The sequence below is a fragment of the Cynocephalus volans genome, chromosome 8 (genome assembly GCF_027409185.1).
Source record: "Cynocephalus volans isolate mCynVol1 chromosome 8, mCynVol1.pri, whole genome shotgun sequence".
Lineage (NCBI taxonomy): Eukaryota > Metazoa > Chordata > Mammalia > Dermoptera > Cynocephalidae > Cynocephalus > Cynocephalus volans.
The window spans coordinates 22,446,400-22,467,893 of NC_084467.1; the positions used below are offsets into that span (position 1 = coordinate 22,446,400).

General features: G+C 46.5%; 1 protein-coding gene across 4 annotated transcripts; it reads left to right on the top strand.

The window, feature by feature from the left end:
• The first annotated feature begins 5,066 nt into the window (after nt 1–5,066).
• On the top strand, nt 5,067–21,251 carry RCC1 (regulator of chromosome condensation 1). Of its 4 annotated transcripts, none has more exons than XM_063104555.1 (11): nt 5,067–5,136; nt 14,271–14,352; nt 14,926–14,976; nt 15,859–16,046; nt 16,215–16,394; nt 17,369–17,465; nt 17,575–17,697; nt 18,164–18,319; nt 18,554–18,673; nt 19,039–19,191; nt 20,090–21,251. In XM_063104555.1, exons 2-11 carry the CDS (start codon nt 14,280–14,282, stop codon nt 20,263–20,265), a joined length of 1,317 nt encoding a protein of 438 aa, XP_062960625.1. In that variant the 5' UTR covers nt 5,067–5,136; nt 14,271–14,279; the 3' UTR covers nt 20,266–21,251. The 4 variants fall into 4 exon arrangements, with proteins under 4 accessions (XP_062960625.1, XP_062960624.1, XP_062960626.1 ...); XM_063104554.1 differs by lacking the exon at nt 5,067–5,136 and adding an exon at nt 5,445–6,065; XM_063104556.1 differs by lacking the exons at nt 5,067–5,136; nt 14,926–14,976 and adding an exon at nt 5,445–6,065.
• The last annotated feature ends 243 nt before the right edge of the window (nt 21,252–21,494 follow it).

The following is a 21,494-nucleotide window of genomic DNA, read 5'->3' on the forward strand; positions in this document are numbered from 1 at the left end:
TTTGTCGATATACATTGTAGCTGATTATTGCTCCCCATCACCAAATAGATCATTTACTTTTAAAATGATTAATGTGCTCAGGTTTGAGTCTTACCATCTTGCTATTTGTTTTCTATTTGTTTCATTTGTTTTGTTCCTTTCGCCCTCCTTTTCTGCCTTTTTAAATTGAGTACCTTTTTTCATTCCATTTTATCTTTGTTGGCTTTCTAAGTCATAACTCTTTGTTTTGTTATTTTTGTGGTTGCTTTAGGGTTTATAGTACACATCTTTAATTTATGATCGTCTACATTAAATTTCTATTATACCACTTCACTTGTTATAGTATAGCACATTTCATTCCCTGTACTGGCTAGCTGCAAAAATGAAAATAAAAATAAATAAAAAATTTAAAAAAGATGGGCCAGCCTGTGGCTCACTCAGGAGAGTGTGGTGCTGATAACACCAAGGCCACGGGTTTGGATCCCATATAGGGATGGCCGGTTTGCTCACTGGGTGAGCGTGGTGCTTACAACACCAAGTCAAGGGTTAAGATCCCCTTACCGGTTATCTTTTAAAAAAATAAAAATAAAAAATAAAAAAAGAACCCTATGATCACCCTACAGTCTTTGGTATTGTTGTATTTTTTTTTTTTCTTTCTCTCTTTTTTTTTTTTTTGTATTTTATTTTTATACCTTATACACAACACATTTTTTGGGGGGGAGGTGGCTGGACAATAAGGGGAACTGAGCTCTTGACCTTGGTGTTAAAACACCACACTCTAACCAGCTGAGCTAACTGACCAGCCCTCAGTACATTATTTCTATTTAAACAGATGTATTAGGGTTCCCCAGAGAGATTGAGCTAATAGGAGATATATATATACACACACACACACATATATACACGAGCAAATTTCAAAAAGTTCATGGGAAAATTGTATTACAAGATAATACAAATTCTTCCATGAACTTTTTAAAGACCCCTCATGTATGCACACACACTCAAAAAGTTTGTGGAAAAATGAAATTAAAAATACAGTACTGGCCAGCTACCAAAAAAAAAAAAGTTAATACAAATCTTTCCATGAACTTTTTGAAGAACTCTTGTGTATGTATGTGTATGTGTATTAGAGAAATTGCCTTATCCTATTACGGATGCTGAGAAGTCCCACAAGAGGCCATCTGCAAACTGGAGACCCTGGGATGCCAGTAGTGTGGCTCATTCCGAGTCCAAGAACCTCAGGGAAGCTGGTAGTACAATTCCTAGTCTGAGGCAAAAGGCCTGAGAACATGGGAGTGGGGGGGGGGTTCTGGTATAAATCCTGGAGTTCCAAAGCTAGAGAGCCTGGAGTTCTGATTTCCAAGGGCAGGAGGAGGAGAGTGTCCCAGATCAATGACACAGAGAGAGGAAATAATTCTCTCTCCTTTTTTGTCCTATCTGGGTCTCCAGCCAATTGGATTGGATGGTGCCTGCACACACTGAGGGCGGATCTTCCCCACTCAGTCCTCTGACTCGAATGCCAATATCCTCTGGAACCATGCTCACAAACACACCCAGAAGTGACCCTTTACCAGTTCTTTAGGTATTCCTTAATCCAGTCAAGTTGATACCTAACATTAACCATCACAACAGGCAATTATCTTCTTTAAAGTATCAAAAAAGAAAAACGTCTGTATTTACCTATGTAATTACATTTCCAGTGCTCTTCATTCCTTGTGTAGATCCAGATTCTCATCTGCTATCACCTTCCTTTTATGCAAAGATCTTCCTTTAACATTTCCTTTACTGTGGATCTGCCGATGATCAATTCTTTCAGCTTTTGTATGTCTGAGAATACCTTAATTTCCCCTTCATTTTTTAAAGATATTTTTGTTGGATATATGAGACTTTACTAGATATAATTTTGCTGGAGCACTTTAAAGATATTGTCCCATTGTCTTGTTTGCACTGCATTGTTATTTTTATTCGTCTGTATATAACATGTCTTTTTTCACTGACTGCTTTTAAGAGTTTCTATTTTTCACTGATTTTGAGCAATTTTATTTATTTATTTATTTAAAAAATGACCAGTAAGGGGATCTTAACCCTTGACTTGGTGTTGTCAGCACCACGCTCTCCTAAGTGAGCTAACCGGCCATCCCTATATAGGGATCCAAACCCTTGGCCTTGGTGTTACTCAGCACCACACTCTCCCAAGGGAGCCACGGGCAGGCCCTTGAGCAGTTTTATTATGATGTGCCCTGTTTCTTGTGCTTGTGTTTTGTCGAGCTTCTTTGATCTTGTAATAGCCAGGGTTCTCCAGAAAAACAGAACCAATAAGATGTACATGTGTGGATGGATGGATGGATGGCTGAATGGATAAATGGATAGACAGATAGATTTTAAAGAACTGGCTCACATGATTGTCGGCTGGCCATTTTGAAACCTGCAGAGCAGGCTGGCAGGATGGAAATTCCCTAAGAGTTGACGTTGCTCGCAGTCTTGAGCCAGAAGACAGTTATGGCAGAATTCCTTCTCTTAAGGCCTTCAACTGATTGGATGAGGCCCACCCACATTATGGAGAGTAATCTGCTTTCCTTAAAGCCTACTGATTTGATTTTTTTTTTTTTTTTTGGCTGGCTGGTACAGAGATTGAACCTCAGACCTTGGTGTTGTCAGCACCACGCTCAAACCAACAGAGCTAACCAGCCAGCCCTTCTTCACTTCAAATCCTGTCATTATCTGTGTCAGTTTTGGGTCAGGTTCAATTGATTGTTCTATTTTTTATGGTTAACATTGAATAAATAAAACAATAGGGTGTGGAAAAAAATAAGATTGATATTTGGGTTCAGAAAATAAAAAGATAAGTTGGGCCAGTGAAGGCTTCATGGAAGTAGGGACTGAATTGAGCCTTAAAATATATCAAGAATTCAGCTAGGCAGGAGGAAAGGCACCCCAGTAGGGACAACAGTTCAGATAAAAGTGAGAAAGTAAGAATCAGCACGGATATCTACCAGCATACAATACAGAAGCTACAGGAGAAATGGGAAATCAATAACTTTGGGGCATTTGCAGACTGGTGCTCCAAGCAAAGCACTAAAGAAATGCTTGTTGAATTGGACTGAGATTTTAAAGATTTCTGAGCAGGGTAACATCTCAGAAAAAGCCACAATTTAGGGTGGGGATCTAGGTGGAATGAAACAGAAAAAATGAGAGGCAGGAGCAGAGGCCAAGATAGCTTTAGACAAGAAGGGTAGAAATAGAAATAGGAGAAGAGAGAGAAGAATCAGAAATGAAGTCAAAGATTGAACCTGTCCTTTTCAGAAAACCCTACCCTTGGCTGGAAAGATAAAGTTGGAGGAGGTAGTCTAGATCCATGGGAAAGTATGGGGTTTTATTTTGGAATCCGAGTTTAAGGTGTTGAGTCTTCTGGGTAGAGATGTAGGCTGCAACTTCGGGTAGACATCAGAACCAGCCCAGATAGACTGACCTGTCAGTTAAAAGGTGATGGCCCTCTGTATTGGTCAGCCAAAAAAAAAAAAAAAAAAAGTGATGGCTCAGCCCTGAACAACAGTTCAGTTCAGATTTCCTTTCACTTGTGTGATGACACCATAGAACTTACTTAACCTCTTTGAACCTCATTTTTCTCATTTTTCAACTGTCATGAGGTTTTTGTGAGGAACAAATAAGCTAAGGGACATGGATGTATTTCTATTAACAAAGTAAAGGGTTTCACAAACTAGGCGATAATAATTTTTTTATAATTACATCAAGCCATGTGAATGAGTAAAATCTTGGAGGAAGACAGCAGATATTCCAGGGTTGAAACTTGGAGAAATTTCACAGTATATCATCCAAAAGAGGACTCCATGATGAAGGCAGGGGTAAACTTGGAGAGGTAAGAGACCCTGAAGACAGGGGAGTGCTTTGGAGGTGGGGTGGGGATGGGATCTGCATAGTAGAAGAAATTCCTTTCGTTAGAACACTTTATCAAAACTCTCCATCTAGCTGTATCCATACTGGCCAGCTGCAAAAAAAAAAAAAAGACTGGTTGTAATATGGTTAGAGTGCCATGTTATAACATCAAGGTTAAAGGTTTGGATCCCTGTACCTTCCAGACACCAAATAAAAAACAAAAGAAGTCTCCATCTAGAGTTCGGGTGCCACAGGATGACTTTCAGAGTTAAAATCAACATGAAATGGAGAAAACATCCTTCTGCAGAGGTTGCTGCCTTGACCTGGGAAACCCCCAGACACAAGCAAAAGGCCTAAGAGGTCACCTCAGTGAACACCTGAAATCCAGAAGAATTGTTTGTATCCATCCTGTGAACAAGACAGAGTATTATGCTTATTGCCTGTCTTCCACCTCCAGCTCCCAGCCCCAATCCACACCCATATCTTTTTTCTCACCTGGTCTCCCTCTCTCCTTTTGATCTCCCTACTCTTGGCTCCCTTTTCCCTCGGTCCATTATCCATTTTGTTCTCAGACAAAAATCTGATCATGTCATTCTCGAGCTCAAATCCTTTCCATAGTTCCTCATTGCCTCAGGATAGAGGCTATCCTTACGCCCATAAGACCCTGCACCCATGATGTGTCACTCCCATCCGCACCTCGGCTCCAGTCTACTTGGCAGTTTCCCCCAAACTCCCTGGGCTCCCATCGCTCCCTGTCATTGCAAGTGTTGTTTCTCCTAGGATGCCCTCCCGGACTTACCGTAGAAAGCCTTTCTTAAGCCCCAGGCTGAGGCAAACGTCCCTGTGTGTACGCTTGTCATAGCCCTGTGTGGTTGCTGATAGTCTGATTTCTCAAACTTCTCCAAGGGAACTCGGTTGAGGCCAGGGAGTATCAGTATCTTTCTCCGTATAGACCCTTCCGCACCAGATTTTCCGGAACAAATCCGGATTCAAGTAGTCTTTGCAGTTGTCAACCCACTTGTCTAGATTTGGGGTTTCCAAAACATACCACCACTGTGGCGGGGCCGGGGAGACCGGCCAAGAGCTCCCTAGCCAGAAAGCGTGCCACTTGCACTTCCCGGGGTGGCCGCCAGGGGCCGCCTAGCTCCTTGTTTTCCTTTGTCGCCTGGGGTCGGGGCCGGAGGCCTGCAGAGCGCATGCTCTGGGGCAGTTCGCGGCCCGGCCGGCGAGCGCTGGAGTTCCTTGTGGCCGACCTGCACCGAGGTAAGGTCGCGCCTGTGGCGGGCGGAGGGTCCGGGCGGAAGGCGGCGCGCGGGGCGGCCACAATCGAAGAACGGGCGGGTCCGCGGAGGGCCGGGAGGAGTCTTCACGCGGCGCCTGCCCCACGTGAAACCGGGTGGCAGGAAGGCGCGGGGCGGGCGCGTGTGCCTTGGCCCCGCGGGGCGCCCGGGCCGCCGGCCGGGCCCCGCCTCGCTCGAGCGAGGGGCGTGCGGCCCCTCCGCCGCCGCGCCTCTCACGGCCGGCCCGCGGCGCCCGCGCGGGCGGGAGATTCAAACGCCGCGCCGGAGGGTCTGGAGCGCGCGGGCGCTCGCGGTGACCTCGCCGGCCCCGGGGGCGCAGACCCACGGGCCTCGTGCGTCGGGGCGGCCGCCAGTACGCGTTTCCGCCTTCGTTTGTCCCGCCTTCGTTTGGAGAAAGCGGTTTGCGGAGCAGGGAGCAACCCCGTCCGGATGATCTGCTTCAGCAGCTCTAGGGTGCGTGGAGACGGTCCATTGCAGGAAAGAAACCTCAGCGTCAACAGGCGTCCAGATGACGACTGTTGACCGTTTGGAGAGGTGTGCCCTGAACTCCGCGTCAGCTCAGGCTCTCAACAGATTATACGCTGGCCGTCTATTCCGTGCCGCCCTTGCAGGCCTGGGGCTCAGTGGTGAGAAGGGCGGGCCCCGTGTGGCCTTTATGGAACTCGGGGTCTCCTTAGGGAGACCTCGTGTGGGTCCATTGTGATCAACGAAGTGTGCCCTTGGAGCCTGGGGCGCTGCTGCTGGCAAGTCATTCATTCATCAGATACTAATTGAACTCCTACGATCACGTGTGACTTGTGTGAGCTAGCAGAAGTTGAGTGTATGGAATGATACGGGAACCCCGAGGGGAACCCCAAGCTCAGCCCAAGAGGAACAGGGATGGATTTTCAGGTGAGGTGACTCTTGAACTGGGTTTTAAAGGAACAGTTTTTCGAGGGCAGACTGGAGGTGGTAGGGTGTGGGGTTAGGGCGATCCAATCAAAGGGCACAGCACATGCAAAGGCATAAAGGCATAGGTGAGGGTTGTGGGCAGGGTGCCACAGGTGTTTCAGTGACTGAAGAGGGGAATCACAAGATGATACAGCAAGGGTTGGGTAATGAAGTGCCTGGAGTGCACCATGGAACACTGGCAGGAAAGGGTTCCCCCAGATGAATTTGGAGTTCTCCAGGTTCCTGTTGCAGAGTCGTGATCCTGTTCTGTTCATCTTTGCAACTTCCTAGTGCCCTTGGGTGACCTACCCAATCCCCCTGAGTATTAATTTACTTACTTGTATAATGAAAAGGCATGTGGTTAGGATTACTGATATTCTGTAATTTCCATAACACAGTGGTTCTAACATCTGGTGCAAGCTGTGACCCCTTTCCCCGGGGGAAAATGAACGCATAGACCCAGGTACAGTTACCCCTGTTGAGGAACTCCTAGTGTGAAGTATACCAGCTCTGTGCCTGCATCACAGCAGCTCAGCAAATGTTTGTTGACACATGAGCCCTCTGCTCCCTTTCCTCCTAGGGACCTTTCACACAAAGAGATTCTTCAGCCTCTGAGTCTGGCAAGCAAGCTCTGCCTCCTGTGGGGTGGGGAGGAGACAGCTGCTGTGGTCCCAGAGGGCTCTCTCCCTTTGCATAAATGAGGCTGTGGTGAGGACACAGGGGTGACAGCAGGAACACCAGACTCCTGGTAGACTGCCTAGTCTGGTGTGCCTACTCCCTTCATTCAACAAATAAGGAAACTGGAGGGGGTGGGAGAAAGGGACAGCTCTGGCCCTGGTGGGGAGCCATTTGGAGACCTGGGATTTCATCCCACCTCTGTATGGCCACCTTTCCCTGAGCCTCATCTTCCTGATTTATAAAACTGGAATGATTGCACTTACCTCAGAGGCTGGCAAACCGTGGCTGTTAGTGGAAGTTGACTTTATATCTGACTTTTCATTATTTGTGACTGTGTCTCACTCTCCTCCCAGATTGTAAGCTCCTGGAACCTGGAAGCTGTATTGGGGGATGAGGGTCATGAAGACAAAAGACAACTCCCAACCCAGACACTCACTGACTGGTTAAGAACACACACACACAGCAGTTAGAGTTAAGAGTCTGTAAAAAGGGCAGATTCGTGCAGGAGAGGTATGCAGGTTGCAGGTACGTGATGGGCACGGGGTTACACCTTTTAGAAGGTGCCCTTGTCATCCCCTTGCCCTGCCTCTCTGGTTGCTCACCACAGTCCTGTGCAGTGCCTAGAGTGCTCCATTTTGGATATGAAGAATTGGAGCTCAAAGAGAACTCAGATCGTGGGACTCAAGTCAGTGCTCTCTCCACCACAGCAGGGAGTTGAGCCCATTGTCCTTCCCCAGGTCTTTCAGTGAATCTGTCACCCACCTGGCCCAACTTCAGGCCCTGGCTGCCTCTGTGTCTCTTCTCTGCTCTCACCGTTCTCTCCCTCTCAGCTGGCTTCTGCTCTCTGCTCCTTATATTTGGCCAAATTCATAGGTGGACTCTGGGGAGGCCTGCTCAGGCTGCCTCAGCCCCCTGCCTGGATCATAGTCTGCCATTAGCTGACTTGTTAATTTTTTTTTTTAAATCAATCTGGCTGTCCTTTACTCACTGTGCTAGGCAAGTAAATTTACCTCTCTGAACCTCAGTGCTCTCAACTCTGAAACAGTAGTGCTAGTGCCTCTTTTGTGAGCACAGGAGTGCTCAGCCTGTTATGAGAAGTAAAAGATTTTTGCATATGCAAGATACAGTGAGTGGCCAGTGCCCCCAGAGGGGCTCACATTTTAGGGAGTAGATTGGTAAGGTGGATCGGCATGTAAATTATGATCCAAAAGTCTGTCCCAGTTTCTCTGGGAGAGAATGATTAGTTTAGTTTGAGGGGAAGGATCAGAGAATGTTTACCGGAAGAGGTGACTTTGAGACATGAGTAGATGGGCTGGCTGCTTAGCTCAGTTGATTAGAGAGCAGTCAAGGGTTGGATCCCCTTACCACCCAGTGCAAAAAAAAAGAAGAGACATGAGTAGATGTTCCAGTTGGATAAGGGATGGGAAAGGGAAATTCAAGGCATAGAAATGTAAGTGGTATGGAGAGGACAGAAAGCAGTCTAGCCTGGTGGGTCTGATGAGGAGATTATCTCTGGGGAGAGAAGGGAAGGTGTGACAGACAAGGGATGAGGCCAGAAGTTCTGTCAGTACCAGATCCTGGAGGCCTCCAATACCAAGCTAAGAAATGCGGGCATTCCAGGCAGAGGGAACAACTAAGGAGTCTGAGCAGGCCAGCCCCTTGTTTCAGGTTTGGGGTTTGGAAAGATCATGAATGGCTTGGAGAATGAGATGGGTGTGGGGAGCTAGAAGACTGAGGCCAGATGCTGTCTTTCCTACAGGAGAGAGTGTGAGAGATAGTTCCCAGGCAAGCTGAGAGACTAGGGAGCATGAGGAGGAAGTAGGCAGAAGCAGCTTCCTGTAACACTCAAAACCACCAGCTCTGGAGTCTGACCAACCTGGTTCAGATCTTGACTACTTCTTCCAATCTTGGCATTATACTTCACCTTTCTGAGCCTCACTTTCCTCATCTGTAAAGTAGGACCGTTGTGGCCAGCTTGCAGTGAGATGCCCTGGAATGTTAGCCAAACACAGGTAGTAAAGGAGACATTGAATGGGTCAGTTCCATCCCACAGTAACAAGTTTTTTTGTTAGTGCCCCATGATACCAATCACCTCATATAGCCCTTACTTTTCTGACTCTATTCCGGGCCTTGCCCACAGGTCAGCCCAGCATCAGTGCCAATGTGCTGACATAATTCTGTTTCCTTTTTTCTCACCTGACTTCTTGTGTGTACTTTTTCATGCTACTACAGTCTCCCTCCTGGTCACAACTAACTGGTGCGGATCATTCTGTTGAACTGATGGGAGATTTGCCTTGGGGTACAGCTGTCTATCTTAAAGGGGATACCTGTTATATACCACACCCCTAACCCATCCGACTTTGCCTACTTAACATCTCTTCTTGGATGGCTACCTAGCACTTCAGACTTAATGAATACACCTACTAAAGTGGACTCTAGGTGTCTCCTCTCATGTTTGTCACACAGTGTTTCTTTCCCATCTCACTAAATGGAAGCCTATTGTCCACCTAGTCATTTAAACCCAAGCCTGGGAGTACTTGAGTTTGGACAAGCTCATAGGGAGATCCTGGGAAGCCTGCTCAGGATCCCCAGGATTATTTATTTATTTAGTGGCTGGCTGGTATGGGAATCTGAACCCTTGACCTTGGTGATGGTGTTATTTTTTTTAATTTGAAAATTCCTAATTTTATTCAAAAGAAAAAGGGAAAAAGGAAAGAAATGATTGTGATATAACTTTTTCTTATCATGGTTTTAATTTCCCACCGGTGGAGAAAAAAATCAAGGTAAAAGTATGATTATTTTAAAAATTATCATTAATCATGCTTTTATATAAAACTGAGGTATATTTCTAAATAGGTTCACAAACTATTTTATTAAAGTATTTGAAAATTATCATTTGGTGAATTATTACGGATCTCTGAATTTATGATCATTTTTTAAAATTTCCGTAACTCACTATATTTTTATTTTCCTTTCATTAATAAAATGCCAGAATACTCAATCAATGTGTTATATGAATTTTCAAGTAATTTAATGTTTTCTCTTAAAATTTATATTTTCCTTTGGAAGCTATATCACATCACAGAACAGAGATGTATCAGCAAAGTTTTGGTTATGGCAAAATACAGTCAGTTAATTTAGGAACATTACAATTTTGCTCAAAGCAAATAGACTTTCATTTTAATTGTTACCATAAATTTTTAAATGCATTTCATGAGTGCACTTATTTTCTAAAATTTTTATATTCTGTAAAAGAATTCCTGCTTACTTGTAAAGTGTTTTCAATATGAAAATTTTATATACACTAAATGTAGTTTATAACAGAAGAAAAGATCCATATGGTTGAAAATATATGTAAGTTGCTATGGAATCTTTAGGACAAATATTAAGGTGTTTTCCTGTTCATGAGAGAAAACTATATGTGTCTGTTTTTTTTTTTTTTTTGGTCTTTTTTGTGACTGGCACTCAGCCAGTGAGTGCACCGGCCAGTCCTATATAGGATCCAAACCCGCGGCGGGAGCCGGGAGCGTCACCGCGCTCCCAGTGCCGCACTCTCCCGAGTGCGCCACGGGCTCGGCCCATATATGTGTCTGTTTTAACACCAGAATTTGAAACATTTTCTACAAGTCTAAGTGCACTGATATTTTTCAAACTTCTTTATCTGGATTTGGGTATTAATCACTGTTAAATGAGCACTTTCCACATGCCATGCATTGTGCTAAGTACAACCCATTTCTTATTATTCCAATTTCATGAACAAAAAAGAAGCTTAGAAAGATTAACTTGCCCTGGAACATGTTGTATGGAGTCAGGGATTATATTCAGAATCAATATTTATAAGCAGGTCTTTATGTCTCCAAAACCTGTGTTCTCAATCACCATGCTTGTCTCATAGCTTAGAATTAAATACTTTGTTACATACAGTTGCAGAGCTCTGAGAAGAAAATGATTCCAGCAGGTAGGGATCCCTTCTGACTTCTGTCCAGGGAGATCAAGATGAAATGGAAACAGTGTTGGTTGCAGGGTGGGCAAGATAGTTTTGGAGGCTGGGAAGTCAACAGTCCAGGGGTCGCATCTGGTAAGGGCCTTTTTCTGGGTGGGAAACTCTCTAGGGTCCTGTGGCAACCAGGCTATCACGTGGCGAGTATGGCATGAGTGAGAGAGCACCATTGGTGTTATAACACTGCTCTCTAACCGACTGAGCTAACTGGCCAGCCTTCCCCTAGATTTTTTAGGATGAACAAGTCATTCTTGGTTCCTCCCTCCCTCTCCCTCACTCCCCCCATCTAATCCACCAGCAAATCAAGTCTGTCTCCTAAGTAGATCTATTGTGTCTACTTTTCTCAGTTGCCTCAGACCAGACCAAATCAAGTCACTACCATCTCTCCTTTGGTCGCCTGCAATAGCCTCCTAAAAAGTCTGCCTGCCTCCCATTCTTTTTTTTTTTTTTTTTTTGCTTCCCACTCTTAATGACTCCTTCCAATCCATTCCATTTTCTTTACAGTAGCCAGAACAATTTTTTAAAAATACACATCTGATGAAGGCATTCTTCTACCTAAAAATTTTCAATGTTGTCCCTGTAAGGCCTTGCATGGTCCAGCCCCCTGCCTGCTCTGTCCCATTTGACTGATCACTCCAGCCCCACTTTCCCCTCCAGGTTCCTAAACATACCGCACTGTTTACAAAGGCTTTTCTCCTGGTCTTCTGCTGGCTTCCTCTCATATTTCAGGTATTAACTTAAATGTCACCTCCCTGACCCCTCTCCTTCCCTATCCCAAGTTATTCTCTTTTTATTTGTTTTTATTGTAAAATATATGAGGGTGCTTCAAAAAGTGCGAGGAAAAAAAGAATTGGAAGATAATACGAATCTTTCCATGACCTTTTTGCAGTACCCTTGTATGTAACAAAATTTACCATTTTAACCATTTTTAAGGGTATAGTTCTGTGGCACTAAGTATATTCATATTATTATGCAAACCAAGGTTATTCTCTTGTCACATTACCTTGCTTCTTATTCACACAGCACCATCTGTAATAATTTTGTGGGTTTTTTTTCTTTCCTACTAGAATGTAAGCTCCGTGAGAGTAGGGAGCTACTTCTTCCTTGCTACACCTCTGGGCCCAAAGCCAAGCAGTGGTTATAGGCACTCAGTAAATATTTATGGAATTAATGAGTAAATGCTGTCATGTATTGAGTACTTACTGTGTGCTTGGCACTGCAAAGTTCTTTACAAACATTTCATTCATTCTTGATGCAGCCTTAAGTAGTCATTATATCACATTTACAGATGAGGTTACAGCTCAGAGAGATTAAGGCCACTGGCCAGCTATGGTCACAAGAGCAGAGGCGAGCAAGCCACAGCTCTGTAAGGTGAACCAGTTCCCTCTAATCCCAAAGAAGTCCATTTTTAGTGCATTTTTAGTGGGAAGAGGGGTCTCAAAGAGGCAGGTTGGAAGGAAGGAGCCCCAATTCTAGGAGAATAAAAGTTGGGTGAGGTTTAGAACTGTCATCTCATCAGAGTCAGAACTGGGCCAGTCACAACCTGAAAACAGCTCAACCTACACAGGCTTGGCAGGATTCTTGGCCTTTGATCACTTCCCTATCTTTGGTACTTTATTCTCCTTCCCCAGGATAATTAGTAGAAAAGTGCCTAGCCCTGCGTTCATATACCATGGAGTGAAGAATTGGAGAGACTGAGGCTCTTAGGACCTACTGGAAGGAAGAAATTAGCGGGGGCATGGGTGGAGGGTGGAGCAGTATTTAGGCCCACAGCTGAGACTGAGAAGGGCTTTTGGAGTTCCACTGTAGCCTTGGGTAGAGCCTCCATCCCTCATCTATAAAATGGAGGAGAGGTATGTTAGATTAGACCACTGGTTCCCAAATAGGGCTATGCCTAAGCATTATCTGGGGCAGACCCTAGATACTATAACACCAATCTGATTTATTGAGCACTTACTATGTAACTACTTTTACAATAATTAGCTCATTTAATCTTACATATCACACATGGTGTAGTTACTATTATTATCCCCATTTTACTGAGGAGGAAACTGATGATGAGATTAGATAACTGCCCAAGGTGAAACAGCTAGAAAGTAGCTAAGTCCAGAGGCTGCAGTCTTCACCACATGCTAGACCATTTCTGCATCTGGATAGCTGCAAAGCACCCTACCCCCAGCCATCCATTCACAGTCCAGAGTTTGGGGGTCCCTGCCTTAGGCAGCTTGACTGTCTTCATGACCTTAAAGAGTGGAGCTCAATGAAGATTTATTTCTGGAGCTGCATTTGTGGAAGAAAAATGGCTTTGGACACAATTTGGGCTGGATTGGAATTGAGAGAGCTGGGGAGAATGTTCCCAGAAGCCTGAAGAAGACGCAGCAATTAAAGTGGGGAGAGGCTCAGGGGTGAGGCTTTCAGCTTCCCTAGATCTTCCTAGGTCCAACCTTCCTTGTCACCAATAGGTGATTTCCTCATTTTGTAGCACCTGGTGTTTGTATGTTAGTATGACTGCATATATAGTTTTTATCTCTTGTTGGACTGTTTACGAAAGCCAGGCTCTTGCCAGAAGTGGTGCTTCTGGATCAAAGGGAACCACATGGTCCGATTTGGTTTTATTTAATGAAAATAGCTTTGGTTTTGTTTGATTATAACAATAGTGTATCACCAATAACAATAGTGTATTACTACTGGTGAGCTCAGGGTTGGAGGGAGTTATGAGGGATAGTTCACCTAACGTTGCTCTTTAGTGTTTTAATTTTTTATAACAGACTAAAAAATAAAATACATGTAATGCTCCATGTTAAACATCTTAGAAAATATAGGAAGGTACCCCAAAAAAGTAAATATCATCCATAGTTCCATTTTACAAGGGTTACCATTGTAAATACTGGGTATGTTTCCTTCCACACATTTTTCTACATATATTTTTATGTGTGTATGCATTCTTTTTTTTCAAAAATGAGATGATAGGCTGTTTTTCAGTCTGCTTGTTTTACTTGGCCATGGTGAACATCTTATTCAATAAATTCATCTCTGAAAGCATCACTTTTAATGGCTTCGTACTGTTCTATCATGAATATACCACATATTATCTAGCCAGTCCACTACTATTGAGCACAGGGGTTGCTCCATTTTTATTATTATTATTATTATTTATTTTTTTTTTTTGGCGGCTGGCCAGCATGGGTATCCGAACCCATGACTTTAGTGGTATAAGATTGTGCTCTAGCCAGTTGAGCTACCAGGGCAGCCCTCTTTGTTTGTTTGTTTGTCCAGGGTTTTTTTATGTTATGTTATGAAGAATATAATAGCAAATATTTGTGGAATTTAATCTTTGGGTGCATCCATTATTTTGTTCTCGGGATTTTGAGAAGTGGCAATTTCTAGGCAATTCCTCTTATCCTTTTAGGGTTTTGATAAATATTGCCTAATTGGTGCAGGAAAATGTTTCCCATTTCTAACATGGAGTATTTGGCTGGATCTTTTAGGACAGGAAGATGCCACCCAAGCGCATAGCTAAGAGAAGATCACCCCCAGAAGATGCCATCCCCAAAAGCAAGAAGGTGAAGGGTATGTTGGCCTCGGCCTCTTTTGGGGTGTGGGTGGCCTCTTGGAGCCCTGAGAATCTGGGACTGGGCTCCTTTCTTCCTGACACTTGAAGCTGAGGGGTTTGGATGTCCAGGGACCCCACTTTGATGGAAGGTCTCTTATAGCTCATTGAATCCCACACTCTGGGAATCATGAAGGGGCAGAGACTTGGCCAAAATCACTCAGGCAGTACTGGCAAAAAAACTAGATCCTAGGGCTTCGCACCAGGTAGTAATGCGTTATGGTTAGGACCACTGACTACCAGACGTGCGTTCAAGTCGTGGCTCTGCCACTTTCTAGTTATGTAACCATGGGCAAGTGACCAAACCTTGCTGAGCTTGGATTATCCACTTCATAAAATGAAGGTGAGAACAGCACTAACCTTTCTGGGCTGCTGTGAGGATTCAGTGAGATAATGTCAGCATTTGAGGGAAGTGGCTGTGGTTTCCTCTCTCCTGGGACCCTGAAGAAGGACAGGGAGGAGAGAAAGCCACCACCCCCAATCTGGGAGAGGGGAGTGAGGGCCTTTGCTCAGACACTGTCTGTCTTTTGCAGGCGTGAGGGCCGCTGCCTCCCGCCATGTTTCCGGTGCCCGCTCCTGCCAAGGTGTTTGCGGTGGGGAAAACCCGACCAGGTGGCTCCCTGTCTAGGGCACCCTCTGCACAGCTGCAGCAGCCCGGGGGGAGGGGCCAAACGCTCTTGGCTGTCCTGGCCGCTGGCGGCCTACATTGATCAGCAGAGGGCCCTGTGCAGCCCACATGTTGGCATGTACCTCTCCGCAAATGCCTCTGTGCAAATACCCATCTGCTGCTGGATAGGGGCAAAAGGGGTCAGCTTTCCTCTGTGAATATGTCCAGGAGTTAAAAATTACAGCCTGTGAATGGAGGAGTGTTAGGATGGAGGCTGGGGACGGCTCTGACCTGTGTAGTCTCCCTTGGTTTCAGTGCAGACTCTTCTAATTAGCTTTGTGATTCTGGGAAAGTCACTGAACCTCTTGGAGGCTCTATTCCTAAAACAAGATCCTAAATATGGAAAATGTCCAGCATAATTTGGGGGACTGCAAAGAAATTTAGCATTAGTAGAGTAAGCAGTCAGTAAAAGGTAGACATTATTATCTTAGCCCTGCCTGTTGGCACCATGGCTCCTGACCAACAATGTAAAGCTAAGCAGGAAAACTGTCTTGTGTCCTCACTGTCCTCTTATCCTCCGCACCAAGATTCGTTTCACAGTATTGTGTCTCTTTGTTTCTGTTTCCTCTCTTTCATGTTAATAATGTGCTCAGTTTTGAATCTTCACCAAAACCTTATGAGATAGATACTTTTGTTATACCCATTTCACAGATGAGGAAGCTTAGATTGGGGAAGGGATACTAATGGTCTCTGGCATAGCAGGGGTTTGAACCCAGGTCTGTGTGATCCCAGAGCCCATGAAGTGACTTCTCTCTCCCATCATCCTGCATACTCAGAGGCTGTCTTCTTCATCCCTCAGTCTCACACAGGTCCCACAGCACAGAAGCAGGTTTGGTGCTAACACTGGGCCAGGGCGACGTGGGCCAGCTGGGGCTGGGTGAGAATGTGATGGAGAGGAAGAAGCCAGCCCTGGTGCCTATTCCGGAGGATGTTGTGCAAGCTGAGGCTGGGGGCATGCACACTGTGTGTCTAAGCAAGAGTGGCCAGGTAGGTTAGGGGGTTGGAAAGGGCCTAGGGGGCAGGCATTGGGACAGGTCCTTTCAGCCACACACTTTTCACTGTGGAGATGAAACTGGCTGGCCAAGCAGGGAGTGGCCTAAACAATAATGGACTGAGAGGCCAGACCTTGCACTAATGGAGGCATCCTGGGCACAGGTCTACTCCTTCGGCTGCAATGATGAGGGAGCTCTGGGAAGGGACACATCAGCGGAGGGCTCAGAGATGGTCCCTGGGAAAGTGGAACTGCAAGAGAAGGTGGTACAGGTGTCAGCAGGAGACAGTCACACAGCGGCCCTCACTGAGGATGGCCGTGTCTTCCTCTGGGGCTCCTTCCGGGTAAGGCTGGGTCTGGAAGACTGCGTGGGACCCCAAAGATAATCTACCTCCATGCCCCCATTGTATTTACCTACTGGTGGGGAGATGAAGGCCCACAGGCAGAGCTTGGGCCCAGACCCAGGTCGCTGGCCTCATCAGGGCCTGTCTACACCTCTGGCTGCTTCCTTGAATCTGATGTATGTCTTGGGAAAGGGGTGGGTCAAGGATGCCTCTGGGTTGAGGCTGATCAAGGAAGCCTGCTGTCCTCCCCATCTCCCTGCCTTCAGCCTCCCCCTCCCCTTCCCATCCCTCTTTCACACTTCCCAGAGGCCTGGGGGGCAGGGACTGTGGCATCTCAGAGTTTCTGAGGCTGGAAAACAGTTGAAAAAACAGATTCAGGGGCCTGCCCGTGGCTCACTCGGGAGAGTGCGGTGCTGATAACACCAAGGCCACAGGTTCGGATCCTATATAGGGATGGCCGGTCCGCTCACTGGCTGAGCATGGTGCTGACAACACCAAGCCAAGGGTTAAGATCCCCTTACCAGTCATCTTTTAAAAAAAAGAAAAAAAGAAAAAACAGATTCAGCATTAAAATTGTTTTGGCATTTTGGTATTTAATATACTTTCAAATGTCAACAATAAAAGAATCTGATGGGGTGTTTCCTCATTAGAGCTATTTTTAAGTTTCTTATGGAGAATTCCAAACACATATAAAAGTAATCAGAATAATATATTGAACCCTCATCTACTCACCACACAGCTTCGACAATTATCAACTTGTGGCCAGACTTGTTTATCTCTTTTCTCCTCCCCTCCCCCACTCTTTGCTTATTTTAATGCAAATCCCAGACACTTATGATTTCATTCATAAGTATTTCAGTATGTGGCCTGGCTTCTGCCCTCCTCTCCATCCCATCTGTTACCAATACCCATCACCAGACAGTTGTATGAGGCAGGAAGGACTGGCTGATAAGTGCTCTGTCCCTCCCCGCTAGGACAATAATGGTGTGATCGGGCTGTTGGAGCCCATGAAGAAGAGCATGGTGCCTGTGCAAGTGCAGCTGGACGTGCCCGTAGTTAAGGTGGCCTCAGGTGAGTCTGGGTTTGCTCTGGGCAGGAGTTGGAGAAACTTTTTCTAGGGCCGGACCAGCCTTGCACCTTAGAGACAAGCCTGTATCCCCTGCCTTCCTCTCATCCTCAGGAAATGACCACTTGGTGATGCTGACAGTTGACGGTGACCTCTACACCTTGGGCTGTGGGGAGCAGGGCCAGCTGGGCCGTGTGCCTGAGTTATTTGCCAACCGTGGTGGCCGGCAGGGCCTTGGTAAGTGGCTTTGGTACCTCTGGTGGGGATTCTCTGTGTTCAGGCTTGCATCAGATGGACTTTCTTACATTGGTTAAGAACTCAGACTTTGGAGACAGACTACCCTGGATTTGAATCCTGGTTCTGCCACCTACTTGATATGGGACCCTGGATATATTTTCCTCATCTCTAAACCTACCTACCTCTTAACCAACTTTATTGGGTTGCTGTGAATTTAGATGAGTTAATTAGAACATTGTCTGGCACTTGGTAAGTTCCATGTAAATGTTACCTCTAATAACTGTGAATCTGAGCCAGGCACTTGTACTCTCTTGGCCTCACCTCTTCTGTAAAATAGGGATAAGAGTCCCTGTTTAGTCTCGGTTCAAGGGCTTTTGTAATGGAGGGGAAACAGACTCAGGGGCAGAGAGAAGAGAGGCCATATATGTCTGTCTGTCACTGTCCCTGGCTTCCTCTCTGCCTGCAGAACGACTCCTGGTCCCCAAGTGTGTAATGTTGAAATCCAGGGGAAGCCGGGGCCATGTGAGATTCCAGGATGCCTTCTGTGGTGCTTATTTCACCTTTGCCATCTCCCGAGAGGGCCATGTATATGGCTTTGGCCTCTCCAACTACCATCAGCTTGGTGAGTTCCGCGTCCAGCATCAGGCATGACCAAGTGACCTGGGTTGCAGTCTTGGCTCCACGTATTCACTGTGTACCTTTTATGGGTCACCTAACCCCTCAGAGCCACATTTTGTCATCTGTAGAGTAAGAATGTTTGTCCTGGTAGAGGGTGGCCTTACTGTGGGAGGGGATTGAAAGGGCAGCTCCCAGAACACCTTCATGCATGTTAGCTCTGTACTGGTCTTTCCCCCAGGAACCCCAGGCACGGAATCTTGCTTCATACCCCAGAACCTGACATCCTTCAAGAATTCCACCAAGTCCTGGGTCGGCTTCTCTGGTGGCCAGCATCATACAGTCTGCATGGATTCAGAAGGTAGTACCTCCGGGTCCTTCTCTAGGTTGAGGAGAGGGTGTTCCCTGGGCCCAAGCCTGGCTAGACTCCTGAGACCATGGTCCTTGGAACTGGGCCTGTTGCATGGGTTGAGCCAGACGTAGGTCCATGAGGGTCAGTCACCCCATTCCCCCAGAGTCCTGGCACTCTTCCAAGTGTGAGTTCAATGGGGGCCTCTGTGGAGGTTCTCCTAGACCTCCCCCAAAGCCAGGAAGAGACCCTGAAGACCTCCTCCTCCCCACCCCGGGAGTAGAGACAAGCTCCCACGGACGTGGGATGTCCCCTGGCCTACTGTTTGCCTGGAGCATGCCCTCTGCTACTGCTCATCTCTCTCCCTCCTCCCACAGGAAGAGCATACAGCCTGGGCCGGGCTGAGTATGGGCGGCTAGGCCTTGGGGAGGGTGCTGAGGAGAAGAGCGTACCCACCCTCATCTCCAGGCTGCCTGCTGTCTCCTCAGTGGCTTGTGGGGCCTCTGTGGGGTATGCTGTGACCAAGGATGGTGAGTGGGGCTGTCCACACTTGATCTGGTTGGGGCCTGGGGGTGGTGATTCTTACTGAACTCCCCAGCAGGCTGCAGTATCCACCATCAGGCTGAGCTGAGAGGCAGAGAGCAGTATTTGTGACAACACTGCTTTGCTCCAATTCTCAGAAGCTCTGGCTTTGGTAAACATAAAATGAGTAAACAAATTAATAAAGGTGATTTGTTCTGCAGAGGAGAAAAACAGCAAAGGGGCAGATGTCACTGAGGCCCAGGGAGGGAATGGGACTTGAATCTGCAACCACCAGCCCAGGCTTTGCTCTATATTTGCCACTGTGGTAATGCCTTTATGTACCACTTAGTATGTGCTAGCTTCCCAGGGAGTTGTACTTAGAATCTTATTTGGAAAAAGAAGACTTAGTAGTCAGAGTCCTGGCAAGCAGAGCAGAGAAGGGTGTGAACCAGTGGCCGGCAAAGCCTGAGTGGGTGAGGGGGACAGCCTTGGAGATCCTGAAGAAGTGGGGCTTGCACTGCACCTCGAAGTTTCCATCCTTTTTGAAAAGCAAAGGATGGCATCCCATTGAGCAGTCTCAATGGTTGCTGGTCCTGACAATGGAGGGTGATGTAGGGGGTTGAGGAGTGGCCAGTCATGAGGGGCCTTGAATGCCATGCCTAGAAGGAGGGAGAAGCCTTTGGCAATGCGTAAGGACTGCAGTGTCTGGTTTACAAAGTTTTTTTATCCATCATCTCCTTGGCTTCTCACAACTTACCTGAACTCCCAGTGTCTGTAACCTTGCCAGGTTGCTATTGGCCAAGGCCAAAATTCACCCCCATGTCCCAGGCTTCTCCTTTTCCTTTGCTACAAACAGGTGGGAGTAGGGATCCTGGAGACAGCTGTTGCCATTTCTCTCCCTTGCAGGTCATGTTTTTGCCTGGGGCATGGGCACCAACTACCAGCTGGGCACAGGGCAGGATGAGGACGCCTGGAGCCCTGTGGAAATGACGGGCAAACAGCTGGAGAACCGTGTGGTCTTATCTGTGTCCAGCGGGGGCCAGCATACAGTCTTATTAGTCAAAGACAAGGAACAGAGCTGATGAAGCCTGAGGGCCTGGTTCCCGGTGCCCCGCAACTCCCTCATAGATCAGGGCAGCACTGACAACCACAGATTCCAGCAGGCCTCTTCCCAACCCTGAGCACTCTGTCATCTCCTGCCTTTTTGCCATCAGCAGAACAGAATCCTTTTCTTTTTCTTCCTTCTTTCTGGAATCATACTGGGGGACCTGCAAGATGAAATGGGAGGGTGGAGAGGGAGGTTTTGTCAGAAGGAACATTGCTCATCCCAGAGCTGTGTGGTCAGACCTTTCCTGCCACTACTTCCCTGCCTCCCACAGCCTTGGCTGGTCCTGGCTGGTCCTGGCTTTGCCTACCACAAAACCAAAACTTCCTCCCCTGGGGGTTTGGTGCCCACACTAAGTTGGGGCTCCATCAAGCCCCACTCTAATTATGTGCAACTCTTCTGTCCTTAACAATCCACAGGCAGACAGATGATACGGACATTAGACCCAGCTGTCATGGAACCATGCTGCCTGGGGAATCTAGAGAAAGGGCAGGGCTACAGGGCTGTGGGCAACCCCAAGCCAAATATTTGGCTCTGAACAGGTGTCCATGGGACAAAAAGGACAATGATCCTCCACTTGACAAAGAAAAAGGCCAACTAGTCGTTCTCCCAGAAGCACAAAGCATAGTCTTGCCCCTCGGGCATTGCCTGTGTATCCTACACATCCTTTTGGCCTCACTTGCAGCCAAGGGCCTGAAATCCAGAAGAGAAGCCATACCAGGGAGGGCGTGGGGAGGAGAAAGGGTGGAGGGTTGTATAAAGAAGCTTATAGCAATATTAAGGGGGAAGAGCAGGAGGGGAAAAGGGTTGGAGGGGCAGAGGCTAGTCCTGAGAAAAGGAAGCAGCAACTTGTACAGTGGCTGAGAAAATAGAAAATAGTTTTGATTTTTTTAAATTGTAAAATATTTTGGAGGGGAGAGTGAAATCTTTTAACACTTTGAATAAATTTAGAGTTTTATATAACAGGCCACTTGTTTTCTATACACTCCCAGCTTTTTTAAGGGAGCACCTATGATGTGCCAGGCATGTTGGGAAGGGCAGAATAAACCCATGCCTATGAACCTGGTATCAAGACTACAACTTAAATTATGTCAAGATGTCCTGAGGTGCTGGTGTGTGTCAGCCAGCTGCTAATGTGGCTGTTCCAAAGGCTCTTATCTGTCCAAAAAAAAGAGTTAATTGAGTTTTGTCTGGGTATGTTTCAGG